Source organism: Chroicocephalus ridibundus, chromosome 3 (assembly GCF_963924245.1).
Source record: "Chroicocephalus ridibundus chromosome 3, bChrRid1.1, whole genome shotgun sequence".
Classification (NCBI taxonomy): domain Eukaryota; kingdom Metazoa; phylum Chordata; class Aves; order Charadriiformes; family Laridae; genus Chroicocephalus; species Chroicocephalus ridibundus.
This window is the reverse complement of record NC_086286.1, coordinates 86,739,052-86,755,065: the sequence shown is the minus strand read 5'-3', so window position 1 is coordinate 86,755,065 and position 16,014 is coordinate 86,739,052. Positions and strand designations below refer to the sequence as shown.

The window sequence follows — 16,014 nt, the reverse complement described above, 5'->3', positions numbered from 1 at the left end:
TTGAAAGTTTCAGCTATAATTCTCTTGACAGCAGAGTTTTAAATAAATCATGAACAGATGCAATCAAAAGGCTTTTGTATCAAATACCAGTTGGGACAGGTTCTAAAGAGAAAATTCTAGTTCTGGTGAAAAGCTTCTATGGATAAAACAGAGGATTAAAGAACTTGAAAGTAGAACACTGTTTTACATGAGGATATTCTTAAACTTACTGCTGTGCCTCTTTTTCTTGAATGTAAAGTCATTTAAAGGCTGATCAGATAAAGTGTCAGACTTCTCCATATGAGAAAACTGAACAGAAAGAGGGACTTTGAGGAGTACAGGTAAAGAACCTGCTAGGGGTTCCTTTTACAGCACATTTACATAGGACAAAAAGAACACCTTGATTTAAGTGTGTCTTGCCAAAGTAAGACGACGAACTGAATAATTGATAACAGGATTTAAATAAAAATTGTCCGTACTAAAAACGACTTCTGTTTCAGTTTTGCAAATTACTATCCCAGATTAGACTGTGTCTCAAGAGTTCACAAGAGTGGGGCCAGATGTGCTTATGCCAATGTAAGGTGCAATACCTTCGCCCAATGATGAATCCAAACACCATGAAGACCAGAATGATGGTTCCTGCCACAGCAACCACAGCTATGATAATAACAGGATTCTGTTCACTGGAAACAGCCGTGGCTACAAACACAACACAGAGCAGAGATTAGTTTAAAATTATTCCCTACAAAGGAGCTGCAAAAAACTAAGTCAACTGCCAGGATTTGCAGACTGTTAGTTTACCTTTGCCTGAAACTATTACATTGATAAAGTTCATCTAAAGAAGGGCCTCCACTGGAAATTAATCCAAGTGCTGGATGAGTTAACGATCTTCTACAGGGAATAAAAAGGAGCTACGCTGTAACTGACTTGGTCAAAATGGTACAGCCATTAGCCGAAAGCCAGCACCGGCCAATTCCACTCCCTCCTATTGCTGCCCTGCCTTCTGTTCTGCTCAGTGGTTGAGTCCTTCCTAAAAGGGAATACCTGGATATCCCTGTAAGGGGGGACAGTAGGAGAATAATCCCCAAAGAGCTCTGCTTGTAGCCTCCCCTCTAAAACTGTTTGATATGACTTTGGTGACACCCAAGGAAATAGTATCTTCAGTATAAGAATGTTAGAGATGAAACACTACCTATTAACACAGCTTTCTTAGCATATTTCTATCTCTTACTGCTATTAATCATTGTAAATTGCTATATTAATTATCATTTGTTTCTGTTAGCAACAAAAAGGTACTTCCACATATACAAAATGGAATTCTCCACGCTTCAGAGAATTTACATGCTAAAATATCCACCCATTATCGCTCTTTTTATTCAGATATGCCAATGCTATTAATATATGCAAATGTATGCATGTCACATTAATATAAACTGAGGATGTAAATACTTAGCCTGAGAAACCTCGAGGTTTGTTAAATACATTGCTTGCCCAACATCTAATGAGGGCGGCCATGTACTCAGTTGCGTTAAATGAGCACAGCTCTACTGAACTCTATGGAGCTACGCTGGTTTGTAACAGTGAGGATCTAGCCCACGAGACTGAGAATAGAGGAGGACACATCAGGCAGCGATGCTGAGCAAGGGACTGTGAAAGTGTGAGTCATCTGGAAGCAGCAGAGAGATGAAAGGGAAAAAAAATAAAATAGGAAACTGAACTGATAGCTGATTAACTGAATTGTAGATGGTATGTTAATATGGTTAACTGCTGGTAGTGGTAACTGAACAGGAATGTCTACACGAGGATTTTATGAATTCCACAGAATCAGGTTCCTGTTGCAGACTTCACAGGTTCCCATAGAAACAAGTAAGCCAGTCTTTTCTTTGCTCTGTCTTGGGAGGAGTGAGCTAATCAACACGATTTATTTTGTCACCGACACTGACCTGTACCAACTGCTTCCCCCTCAAAATAACTAACCCCTTTCTATACTGCACAGATATCGTATAATCTGCACTGGAGGGAAATCCCCCGCCTCCACTTCCTCCCCATCCCACCCCCTCAATTTTATTTCCTAAAGAAACTGTGTAATTTTTCTGTGTTCTATCCCATGCAGGTGAGGAAGATCTCATTATTCATATTGGTCTTTAACTGAAAAGAACAAATGCTTATCTTTGAGTAGCTATAACTTTCTGAGATACCCAGGTCAGCAGGATGCTACCGCAGACCTGCATATATCCCACCTGTGGAACTTTTAGGAAATCAGTGGTCACTATCTCATGCAATAAGTAATGTCTCAGGCATAACTAGTATAACTCAGTTCCTGTAGCATCATCAGGCCATCAAAGCAGACAATCCTAAGCATGGGAATGTCAAATTTATGTAAAATACAGCATTTCCTAAAACTGTTCCCTTATGTCTTTGAACTTCAGTGCAAACCTCACTTGGAAGTCGAGAAGAGGCAGCATCCTGTCACAAGGGCCAGGGCGCAAAGCTGCATCCATCTAAGAGAGTCTGGAAAAATATCCATCCCAGCCTGTCACCTAATCTAGCAGCCAAATTGAATGCATAGGGGTTGACATATGTGAGGGGGTTGCTCTGCATAAGTGCCTCACAGATTCTGGTTACTGGCACATTCTGGAAGCAGGCCGAGAATGAAATGTGGTCTCTGGAAAATCCTGGGTGCATGGTACACTGGGCAACCGGTAAAATAGGCAGCATGCAATGTGTGATGTATTTTTACGTCTTCTAGAAAAAAAGGGCATGATTGTGGGCATGGTCTGGTATGATTTCAGTGACAGCAGTGTAAGACATCTGCCCCTGTTGAGGTACTCTGTGCTGCTTCTCCCTTCTGTGTGACGAACTCATTCTGTTAGTGTGTGATTCAAAAACCAACTTCTGTAATGATCATTGGGGTTTGGCAGAAATAAAGACCCTAGATTGTCCTTAGAGGAACTATTTTGGGGTGCAGATGATCCTTTCAGGGGGTCCACGGCATGGTTACCTGTCACTGGTGCTGCCACACCGTTGATGGCAAGGAACCACCAGCAGGACAGGGAAGTCTGCCCTTACCTCTGCTTACGCTGTGCTCAGACCCAGAGGGCGAGACAGGGACCTAGTACTCGGGCAATCAGCTACAGGTGATACCTAATCTTATGATTATGTTGTTCGCATATCCAAATAGCATAATGTTATGGTATTTGCATATCCAAATGAATGAGGCAATACTCATAATACTCAATAAAGGAGTCAAACCCACTTTTTAAGTACATGGTTGGAGGGATGGGGAATGGATATCCAAACACCCTGGAGGATTTAAAAAAGGAGATCAGGTCTGAAAGCTGCGCAGCTCCTCCAGCAACATTTTCTCATGCAAGCAGCCTGAAATGTATGATTTGCAGAAAAGAATTCCTGATGAAGTCCACCATGAAAGTTTTAATGATAAACTGGATTCATGTAGGCCAAATATCACTTTCTTAAATATTATTCTTTGTGTTTTCTATAAAAATTTGTAGTAGTGTTATTTCAGGCATTAGGAATAAATTTTTACATTTACATATTACTTCAACCTTTCTTGATTTAAACCGATTAATGGCAAAAGGAAAAAGCAAAATCTTCACGACAGGTTGTGCTAACAGTGAGAGCTGTAACGAGTGGCAAACCCTTTCAATTACAAAAAGCGCAGGATCATCTTTAGATCCACTGGCTACAAGTCATTTAACACAACTTTTAAATACTTCAGTGAATCTAAAGATAACATTACCACTTAAGTGCTATTCTATGGATTTATATTTTCTTCCTTGAGGAACTTGTGCCTCTAATAACCAGCAATGATTCCAGTAAAAAAAAAAAAAAGTAATGATTAAAGTACTTTGATCTGTGGCAAACACAGAATGGAATAGAAATATCCTGCCTTATAAAGCATTTTTACTTCATAAATTTGAAAGTTTTACATAAATATGTATGCAATGCATGTACAATATGTGCAAATACAGGTATAAAATATGCATATTTTACATATCAGGAAATATTAATATAAAAGACATCGTTCCTCAAATATTGAAAAGTGGCCATGCCACAATTCAGAATCACAATTCAGAAACCAGAGCATAATACGAAAATCTACTTAATCAACAGCACCAACCTAAAGGTGCCAACCAGTTGAAGTGCCAGGAGAAATTCGGGTAGGCAACATGACTAGCTGACTGAGATGGTCACTATATACATGTTTTTACATATATATATAAACATATTCTTAAAATACTTTGTCATATTTAAAAGCTACATTCAGAAATTCACTGGAATAATGAAAAGCCAATGCCTCTTAACTGTAGCATAACACTGGTTTACTGCTCACCTGTACAGTACTTCACTTGAGGTATATTTCCTAAAAATGACCCAATAAAGGTCTTCCTTTAAAATGTTAACAAAAGCCTAATTTGATTAGCCTGCAGGTTCTGATAAAACTATAAATAACGTATGAGAAACAAATATTTTTGTGTAAAAGAATTCTGGAAGAATTTAATGAAAATTTAATGAATATTTTACCAACATTTCAATTATTTCTGAAGACCATGTACAGAAAATTGTGGATGTTTATCCTTGATGGGAATTATATTCTATAGTGTCCTATCAAGATAATGGAAAATATTCCCCTTTTAAAATTTTCTGTGACAAGAGAAAAATCTGCTGTGCATACTGGCTGGTATGTCATTGGTTTATATGCAATTTTTCATCACCCAAGTCAGAAAAAGGCTACGTGAGCATGGTCAGTGATGGATTTATTCTAGGATTTCCTGATCTTCCATATGTTTACCTCTGAAATTATCTTTGCTACTCCTGGTGGCTACCAGTATGCTTACTGTCATTATATAAAAAATACTCAGGTAATTAAGGAAACGTTGGGAAAACATTTTGGTTTACTAATTTTAAACCACTATGGACAACAAATTAGCTAATTAGCAGAAACTTATGACTTATTATGACAGACTTCCAATTTGTTTTCCAGAAATCTACTCAAAATAAGAAGTGTACCTCAGGCTGTACCTCAGGTTCCCATGCTGCAAAATGGGGATTCTGCTACTGACTCTTTCTAAAGCAGAACTCGATGGATGGAAAGCATGTTATCAGACACAGAGCTAATAATATTAGTAATAACAGTTTATTGCTGCTATTATGATAATTACTATTTCAATTATGTCTGTTAGATATGTGGTATTATTCATTATTGATAGTTTTCATATTCCATGTGGAACCAAGGTGGAATCAAGACCTAACTACTTTGTTTTGAGAATACCCACAAATTGTTCAGGCGGCACCTGGCTGCAATTAATAAGAAGCACTAGTGTGTGTCCGCACCTTAGATATGCTGCATAAAGTGCTGAGAGCAGAGTTGGCATCCGTACCCTTTGAACCTGTAGGCTGTGTACTCTCAGCTCCAAATCTGGTTGACCTGCTGTCAGGCAGCTCAACCTGAAGGAAATGACTCAAATCAGAGTAACCAAATTTGGGTCTGCAACAAAGCAGTGAAGCAGGCGGGGACACAGGCAGTTCCCGTAAATGGGCTCACGGCTGCCAGGTCTCAGGGATGTAAGAGTTTCTTTCTGAAGACCCAAAATGCGGCAGATTTTCTCTAAGCATGCATGCACATATCTACCTTGATGAGGAAAAAAGGTATCAGTGTGATTTTTAGACAAATAAGGGCACAAGATTGGTTTCAGCATCGAGGAAAGAGCAAGCTCTCACAAAATGTCATCCCTCTGTTGAGATGTCACAGCCAGATTCTCTGGTGTACTGTACTGAGAGAGCTTGTACTTCAGCTTCATACTTTCCATTGTGGGGGTTTTTGAGAGGTTGTTTTTCCCTTACACAACTCACAACTTATTATGTGAGCCTTGAAGAAACCTAGTATCTTTGCGACTTCTGTTTCTTTACTAAATCAAGTTGAAACTAGCCAATGAACTCAAAAAACACTAAGGATGGACATACAGCTTATGTATACAGCTTACAACAAGACACACAAATAAAAAAAACCCCAAACTATAAAGTTTTTTTTTTCAGGGAGAAAATGACCTGTAGAAACCTCTGTGGGCTGAAATCTCCTCTTCCTTCCTCTTCCCTGTTAGAGAAGAATCTAGTAAGGTTATTTGCTACTACTCGCTTCTCTTGTGGGGGGAAAAGAGGTGTGTATTTGAATGAAAAAAATAATAAATTCTTTGTGTTTCAAGGACATCAGAAGAAAATAACCTCACATGTTACATATATGGCTAATTTTAAGAGTGTAATTTGTAGTTCTATGGTAAAACAACAAATTGAAGCTCATCCTTCAAAATACAATGCCAAAAATCTACCTTCACATAGAATTTCATTCTTTCTAGTTTTAATAATATTGCCTATGTCTATTTCCTTTCTTGCTTACTTACTACTTCTACTGAAAGTGTTAATTTCCTATACATCTAACCATTTACCTGTGGCTTCTTCTAGCGTGGCAACGTCCAGTCTGGGGCTATAATTTCCATAACCAGCAGCAGTAAAAGCACGGATCTGGAAAACATACACTGTTCCTGGCTTTAGGTTATTAATAGAAGCCGAAGTGGACTTGGTTTTCACTGTTGAATAGGTCCTCTCCCTTTGATCCTGGAAACAATAAGACAAAAGATTAAATGACATTTACAGGTCAGATTTTATCGTGGTTGCACATCAGCAACTGACAGCCAGCCTGGGTAGTTTATTCTAATTTGTTGAATGCTTTTTTCACCAACGTTAAAAATAAAGGATACTCTGTGGAGTATTACAAAACACTGTCAATGCAATGAGGAGCTCTAAGTGTAACATAAAATTCAAATGGGATGCTCGTGTTGTTATTCATAAAACACCCAGACATAAAATGATTGCTTCTTTGGCTCTGATTACATTTTGTGAAATTTGGAAGAGAAAATAGCTTGACCACAGCTTTCCAGGGGAATCTGCAGGGTCTAAATAGTTCAAGGACAGGGAAATCTGTTTTTTCATGATCAGAACACCTTCCCTTGTTAGCTTCCAACACCAATACAATACTGCCAATGTATAACTGGCTTGATTTTGCACCAAATTCTGAGGTACTTAACTCAGTTTTCACTTAGATTTTTTCGTCTGGCTTTTAGTCTTTTCTCAGGTTTTGACTCTAAAGCATCAAGAATAATCCAGGGAAAGAAGCTCAGTGTGACACCCCCAAAATTTGAAGCTGCAAGATTACAAACCCTATGAGTAATAACTCACTTTCAAATACTACAAAAGCTGTATCACAGATCATTACAGTATTCAAAAAGCTCTACTTATTCATCACATTTACTGATCCAGATTATCTTTCAGCATAGATATGTGCAGCCCTGTTGATTTTCGGTGCCAGATGCAACCCTGATTTGAAGGGCAGAGAGATGAATTAACTAACCATCTGAATGCACCACATGACCAGAGAAGCAGGAGCCGTACGAGACAGTGCTAATGAGACAGATACAGAAGGAAGGAATAAATCTGTAACTCATTTCAATAGCACTTCACCAGCTAAAAATGATGGAGAACCTTCCCCTTCGCAGCCAGTAAAGCAGCAAAGGCTTTTGCTGAACTACAGGGTTAAATACAACATATATGATTTCTTTTCTGAGATTCAGTAATGGCTTCTCCTGGGTCTTGCCCAGTCTGTCATTTGAGCAAGCCTGTCGGCTCCTCTAGCAGCAATTTTTCATATCTTCTCCAAGAGGGTTTAAATCATCCGTAAGTGAGGACCATGGTGGAATGTATGTTGGTATGTGAGAAAGAACAAGAATGCTTGAGAGATGAGAAACAAGTGTTAAGAAAAGTGTAAACAGTCAGGTTTGGGATTGTAAGCCACAGTGGAATTTCAGAGTTTGGGTTCTGATGCATAAATGAGGCTTATTTGAATTTTCAACAGTTCTTGCATTCAAAATAAATAAATAAAAAAAGAAACAAAAATAACCTGCACTAGAAATCTCACAGGACAGGCTTACTTGGGAGATCTCAGGCAGTTTCCATTCCAGCCCTAGCCAGAAGTGAGAGGTGAAAAAAGCACTTATCAGAATATTTCAAAACCACAAAAATGTTTGATTTAATTTGGCTCTAAAAAGAGCTGAAAGTTCTGAACTTTTTTTTTTCTTTTAAACTAATGGAACGAAACTTAAGCTGCCTCTCTCATTCTGAGCAAGAAGCTTATGAAGTACTTTTCAAGCCAAACAGCATTATTTTGGAAGGAAGGCAAGCATTTAAGCATTTGTGTTAAAATTGTCTCACTGAATTAAAGGTATATAGTTCAGTTTATTCGTGACTGTTCATAGGATAAGCTTCTTTTCTTTTATTAATTTCACTGTAATAATAAGTGAAATTAATTTCACTATAATAAGTATAATACTGGTAGGTTTCCTTCCATTACAAAAGAAGTTTAACATCTGTTCTTGTCTTTGCAAACATCGGAAACTGGCAATGAAATTCTGCTGATTATTTCAAGTAATAAGAATGTATAGGGAAAATATTAAAAGCTACATTCTAAAAGTTATAATTTTATGAAAAGTCTATCTTGTGCATTTTTCTGTCATCTTCCGGTACCTATTTAAATTATGTATTTCATTTTAACAGACTAAGAACTATTTCGCATATAAAAAGAAACATCTTTTTTTTGTTTGAAATTTGGGTTTTGAGGTTGATATTGTGTGGAGAATTGTTTTGCTCTTGGTAAATATATAATTTTTTTTTTTTAAATGCATGGACTTTATTTGTGTGCGTGTGTGCATAAATAAATGCTTGAGGAAGAAAAATGTCCTGCTAAAATTAGTAAAATTCTTTAAAAATATTGTTTAGCTATCTGTACATATCTGGTAAATTTTGTTATAAGAGTCATTGAAGTGAACAACTTAAACTGGGACAATTTATTGACAAATAAACATTTTATTCCCTTCCCAAATCATATGAAGATCTTTTGATAATTATATTTGTGTAATTCAATACTGAGAATTAGATGTGACACTTGATATTAGATCCAATCTGGTTTGAATTTACCTAATTCTACGTTACCTAGTAAGCTGACGTGCTCTTTTTGATATAGAGGTACTATTACCTTGTTTGAAGAGATGAAATGTCTTCACAAATGATCACAAAGGAGCTCCTTTGTTCATTTCTTTGCATTTTAATTCTTTCTTTTTTCTCACAGAATGTTTTTTTTAAAAATTAGGAATATGTTATGTGCTACAGAAAATTTCCCAGGGAATGTGGAGGAGCCACACTTAGTCCGGGTCCCATGACAAACATGTAGCTACACAACCTGCCTTCACTCTGCTTTCATCCAGCTTACGGTTGCATGTGGCCCTACTTATATGCTTGTCAGAATTTTTTTATTCCGGAGTACTTCAAAGTTATCCTGAATGAAGCCCTAGACACGCTGAAATGAATGGGAAAACTCTGACTGACATCAATAAGATTGCAATTTCACTCTACCAGAAACAGAGATCACTTCATGTACTATTGAAAAGCAGCCCTCGATTCATTATTGTGTTGAGAGAACAATTGGAAAATAAATTTCCCAATGCTGGGACTTCTTAAAAGGACAAATAAGGACTATTTATCAGCTGAAACTGTAGGAAGTGCTTTGGAAGTTTTCAAACATCAGGTCGAAGCTGCCCAGCTCATAAGGAAATACCAAATGCAGACAAGAGTTGTATTTGATATATCATCTCAAGACTGGATTACAGTGACAGAGAAGTAAATGAAAGAAGCTTTAAACACAATGTAGAAAAGACAGAAAAATCACAACTATCATGGTAAAATATCTAAGTCCAACTTAATAATTAAACAAAAAAAGTGGAAAAAAAAAGCAGATTTCAAGTGCATGTTTCATTTTTAGGATGCCAAAATACAACATATGAGATATATGACAACAATAATAATTGCAGGGATTCGCTAGTTATTAAAAACGAGCAAAATCACTGTGACTTTGAAGAGACAGGATAGTTGATAGCTGATGGCTTTAACATTGTTCCACAACACAGCAAGGCAACACGAAGCACACAGCACATTGTTGTACATTACAGATAATCTTAGCACTTACTTTCTCATAATACTTGATTTCATATTCAGTAATGACTCCATTGGGATGTTCTGGTTCCTGCCAGGAAAGCTCCACGCTCCTCTGCAGCACTCTCTCTTTCATTACTCCACTAACTTGCGAGGGAGCTGTTTGGACAAGAAGTGTCAATAAATAAAAAGCAAATTTGTTGGATGCTAAAATCAAATGTCATTACTGATCTGCCCCATGCTGAGCCACTTTCATTAAGGTAAAAGAAAGCACCTTTTCATAGCTCACAATTCAAAGCTAATGAATATTCAAGCAGGACCCTATTACTGTTCATAAACTTAGAATAGAAATCAAATTAAAGTGCAAACAGCAAAAACTGGCATTGTTCAACTTGGTGCAAAACTGAGATTGATGGGATAGGAATAACAACTAAGCAAATTAATTCTGATTAAGATAGGAAAGTAGATTTTTAGATTGATGTGTGGTAAATTAAGAGTCTAAATATTTATTGCATATGCTTCTGAAATGCGCATAACAAGAAAAATAATGTTTTAGAGACAAAATCACGTTTTATGCTGATTTCATGTAACTGATTCCAATTCTGTTTAAAAAATAATCTGTCACACTGATTATTACACGACTGGGTGATGAAAACAACTTTGTTAAGAGACTAAACCCCCTCTTTTTCATTAGTTCGAACCTTTCCAGGACATTGTCTCTTTAGAGCTGAAGTTTCCATATTTGGTCTTGGCATTTTTTGAAAGTGTGAGACAATTTAAGACATAGATCTTATGAAATAAATGAGACACTGTCTTCCTCTACCTTACTTTACAGAGATATACATACATGCACACTTGCATTCATGCACATATACACACAGAATTTCCTAATAAACATCACCCACAAACAAGAACCTTTTGAAATTAAAAACAAACAAACAAACAAACCACAATGTACCAGCATTATAGAGCCATTGACTCTTGTTTAAAAGACTGTGTAATAAAATGTCAGAGACTTCAAAAGTAACTTGCTTTATCAGTTTAGCTCATGTTTAATAAAAAAGAAAGACAGCAGATTTCCTGCTGATGTGAAGTTCCAAAGGAGGCCCAACATCAACACTTTTCTTCAAACATACATAAATGCCTATATGCCTACTGGAGCACAGAAGTCCTGTAAAACTATAGCTCTTCAAAAAACAACTAATGCATTGAAACCATGCAAACTTTGCCTTGTTCACTTTCAATTCAATAGAAATAAATCCAGGGTGTAACACTGTTCATGCAAAAGATAGATAAAGAGAGGACCTGATCCGCAGGCCCCTGCAGTTAAAAGCAGGAATTTGATCATACTCAGAGAGCAGATTCGGACACAGGAGAGGAAATGAAAATTAGAGATAAATTTATTTATATCTTTTTCAAGTATATAATCTAGTACTGATTCTATACTTGAATGTTTGAACAAAAATTTGGAAAATTTTAATTTTTTTCTAGGTTAAAAAAAAGAACAACCTTATTTCAGAACTGTATATAAAGCTTTCACTATGTAAAATGATGTGCAGTCTTCAGATAATGGGATTCCTATCCCATGCTAAAAGCAGGTGAAGTTTCTCTGTTATTTAAATATGGGATATTTTTATATGGGATTATTATATATAGGATATATTTATTTATGGGATTCCTATCCCATGCAAAAAGCAGGTGAACTTTCTCTGTTATTTTTCACTTTCTCTGTTACCATTCACCTTGAAGTCTAATTAGAATAATTACTATTCTAATATTCTTTAGCACATGCACTTTCCTCTATTTAATTTAAAGAGCATAGAAATAAAACACCTAGAATGCACACTCCTTTAACATTAAGGATAAAAATATAATGATAAAAAAATATGTAGAACACAATCAAGACAATAATCCTCTAAAACCATAAAATGTGATTGTTAACTTCTTATTTGAATTCTGAAGTTTCTAGCCTTTTTTATTATAACATGTATATTCATGTAGGTTCTTAAATTAAATTTATTTACATTTCATTAGAGGCTCCAAGAGTCCATGAAAATTAAGAATTGAAACCATGCATGATAATTTTCATTATGAACCATTACGCTGTATATAATCAATACAATCAAAGTTGAAGACCCCTTAATGTAGGCTGCCTAACTGATAAAAATAATAAAATTATATCATGAAAACCCCATGGGTTGATACACCATTCCAAAGCCAGGATCTCTCTCTTTCGCTCTTCTTGCATTCTCTTTCTAAAAGCTTAGACTATTTTCACTCTCTAATTAGTGAAATATATTCTTTTTCGTAGCTATGAGTCTGGAATGCAGCAAACTAATTTACTCTGTCTAGTTTTCTTTGCCGTGATTAACTAGTTGTCTTCTTTGTCTAAATGAGTACCACAGCATCCTGGCTGAATTTCAGAGAGCTCATTATGTTTCATGTATAATGTTCTATCTCATCCAGATAAATGTTTTCAAATTGCTAATTTTACGTTTTTAGATGTCCAAAATTGTTAATGTTCAGACTTATCTTGAAACAGTTTTATATTACCTAGGTCAGTGGAGTTTGTTCTCAACATTTGCTGCCTTTTGTTTTAGCTTATCAAATTTTTTCATTCCGTTGGTCATAGCATTCTTTTTTTTAAGCAGTGAAGCACAATGAACTCGCTTCCTCTGTGTTAGTTAACTCTGCGTATGTGGGGAAGGAACAGCATGCAGGGAAGGTGGAACAGAGAAAGGGGAAGATTTTAAGCATGTAAATGAAATACACTGTGTGAGATTCCTACTTAATATCTGTACAAAGTACACCACAAACAAGCATATTGCATTCTTAAGGAATTTCCTTTCAACACAAAATCTCAGTGATTTATCAACATTGCAAGACAGTATTCAAAAATCCTAAATAAATGCAGTCTTAAATACATTTCCTGTCAATTAATATTTTTTTTATTCAAGAGGGGTCAGATTAAAAACTGGTTTGGGGTTTTTTTTTGTTTGTTTTGTCTTCCCCTCCCCCCCCCCAACTAAAAATGTTGTGCAACTTTTCATTGGTAGAAGAACCACATGAGGAAGAAGAGAAAGTTCAGCCCTGCAGTCTGTATACGTTGGTAGCTCTGAAGATCTTAAAGATGTATACAATTACCATACCACATGATATTCCTAAAATGCAGTAATGTAAGCTTATTTTGTGTCCCCATAAGAAGGGAATCATCAAATTGGTTAAAGCCAGAGCATCCTCCTCTGGCAAGGTACGCCAGCCTGTTGTTACTGCAAGGAAATCTCTGCAAACTAGAGCAAACACGTAAGACAATTTATTGACGTGAGAGGCTAGATGTATGTGCTATCTTTATCCTGCCTTTTGGGTTGCATTTCTTGATCTGTGCTTAATGAGAGCATACAGGTCAGAAGCATTTTGTTCTTTATTCTAGTATAATCGTTTATTCCGTATTCTCTCTGTGACTTTCTTACAGACTGGTTTGCATTCATGTTTTATTTCTTCTGGCTTCCTGACACCTCCATTTAAACCTTTAGCCCGCTTCTCATTGCCTATACGAGTTAATTAATTGACAACCTATTTATGGTTTTGAAACAACTATGTCTGATCAAGCTTGAAAATTAGTTAAAGCATACAATTCATCCACAAATACAAGATAAAATATGGTATTAAATTATACACAAAAAGATAACTCTATAAAAACAGAACTAAAAATATAATTTTTGTTCCCATTGCTAGCTAAACCATAATAATAATAATAACACCAATATCACAATAATAATAAGAGGCAACTGTTCCAGGTATTTTTTTCTTTCAGTAACCTAGTTCTTGTCACTGCATCTGTAACAAAGTTGCTCGTGATGAAGACACTTCTTACAGCATTTCTAGACAACTAAGTACCCAGTCCTGAATGACTTGAGCATGCATAATCCCTACTGTATCACTTCAGGTTACAAAGAAGCGTCACTTGTCAGAATCATTATTTCCATAATAGATTACACTGGGGGATACAGGCTGTTCAAAACACCATTTGCTATCAACTTTCTTTCTGATATACCTCATCTCTTCTTTTTCTCCTTCCTGCTGACACAACATCCAATGCATCAAACACACACAGCCTCTCAGGGCTAACAGGCGGGTGTACCTACACATGCTGCATAAGAAAGTACTTCGAGAATGACAGGCCCTCAGCACACTCATTCACCTTTTTTAAATGCTTCAAATATACCATTCAGCAAAAGGAAAAATTGATTTTTCACCAGGTTTCAACATCACAGCAACAGAGAAATATAACTGTGCTGGGCTTTACTGATAAAGCCTTCAAGTTATATAGATTTCAAGCTGGTCATCATTTTCAGATCAAGCTATAGAAAAAGTTAAAACTGAGGTGTCAAAAAGAGCAGGATATTCCAAGGAAATATTCTGGTCCAGAGAGAATATTGCATCTGGTAGACTGATGTGTTACACCCATACTGCTAAGCCAAGCATATGGTATATTATTAATATGTGCAAATATTTAGGTACAGAAAACTGTGGTGATTATTTTGCAAGGCATTGCTTTTAGTCCAGAGTCCTCTGAAAATGTTATAACATAATATTGCTCATGCCTTTAATCTCTGTCCTTAGCTTTTCCCTGGTTCTCATGCCTAATATTTCCCTTGATCCACAGTGTGTTTTCCAAAGGACAAAGGCAGATGCAAAATTAAATCTTTTGCACTTCGTATCAGAAAAAAAACAACCTTGGAAAAAAAGCACAAAATACTAAAACAAAACAATAAAAAATGAAAAACGAAAACAGGTGAAGCTGGATTTTCACATATAAGAGGAACTAGGCATAATGCACTCATTGCTAGCACAAAATCAACTGTAACACCTTTTTATTGAAAAAAAGATAACTCAGCAAAAGAAACATACCTAGGTATTTGTCTGAGATTTCTTAAAGTCCTGCAGCTTGAATGTGTCTCAATTCCATCAACAGCATCAGTCATGGAGACTTTTAATTTGATACTTTTAAAAAGTCTCTCTAGAAGCAGCATTCCGGGTGTTTAGTACTTCATGTGTATAAAAGAAACTATTAAAAAGTGTCAGAAATAAGGGTTTCAATCCTGCAGTCCCACTTCATGCAGAAAGTTTCACATCAAACATGAGTAAATGCTCCCAGCGCAAGACCAAGCCCCGTATTAATAAATGCTACCAAATCGATGTTTGCAGCTCCAGTTCCATCATTTGTTACACAAAGACAAATGAATGAACGGGCTATCAGCCTTCCTTAATCATCCTTTTTATATTTCTTTATGTTATAATAGTAATAATGTGCACAATCAGTGCACATCAACAGTAACACTTTCATTTTCATAGCACAGGACCCTTACAGCACTTCCCGAAGGACATAAACTCTTGGCTTTTGGCCTCTCTTTTTCATATCGTGAAGATATGCAGCAATCACTCCAAACCACCAGCTTTTCATACAGCAACAAAGAGATCAGTTTTCACAGCCCTGTAAAACTGTATGTTAAGGCCCAACGTAAGTTTTACATTACATGAAGCATTAACACCATTTTTCTGCAACAGTGTTCGACAGCAGTTGGGGGGTGTTTTGGGTATTCACCCTGAAGGGGACATTGCTAGCAGGCGCAAACCGTGGAAAAACAGAGATATCGGCATCTCAATGGTTATGACCTATTCTATTATTTCTTTTTTAAATGTCTTCTCTGTCTCCTTTCTTGGCAGAAATCTTTAGATAACAGAGTTGCTTTGACTCTACGTCTATTTTAAGTGAGACTGGAATCTGGCGTCTTACCAACAACAAATGCAAAATGAACCCATGTATGTATATAGGAAAATAGTAGCAGAAAATTATACTGGTCTTAGCTCTTAAATGGTTGTTTGGGATGAGAATACGAAACTCCCTATACTCTATTAACAGTCCTGCACTGACATTACCCAAATGACTCCCTTCTGCACCGACTTGCGTACTAATTT

At 36.4% G+C, this 16,014-nt stretch overlaps 1 protein-coding gene across 9 annotated transcripts in view; it reads right to left on the bottom strand.

Annotated features, from left to right (window-relative positions):
• The window catches only part of EPHA7 (EPH receptor A7), a 217,069-nt gene that overhangs the window by 81,059 nt on the left and 119,996 nt on the right, over positions 1-16,014 (bottom strand). For all 9 annotated transcript variants that reach the window (XM_063329956.1, XM_063329951.1, XM_063329954.1 and 6 more), the window contains exons 6-8: positions 10,070-10,194; positions 6,444-6,612; positions 570-678 (exon numbers count right to left, since the gene is read on the bottom strand). In XM_063329956.1, the coding sequence (XP_063186026.1) occupies positions 570-678; positions 6,444-6,612; positions 10,070-10,194 (403 nt within the window). The remainder of the gene's footprint in view (positions 1-569; positions 679-6,443; positions 6,613-10,069; positions 10,195-16,014) is intronic.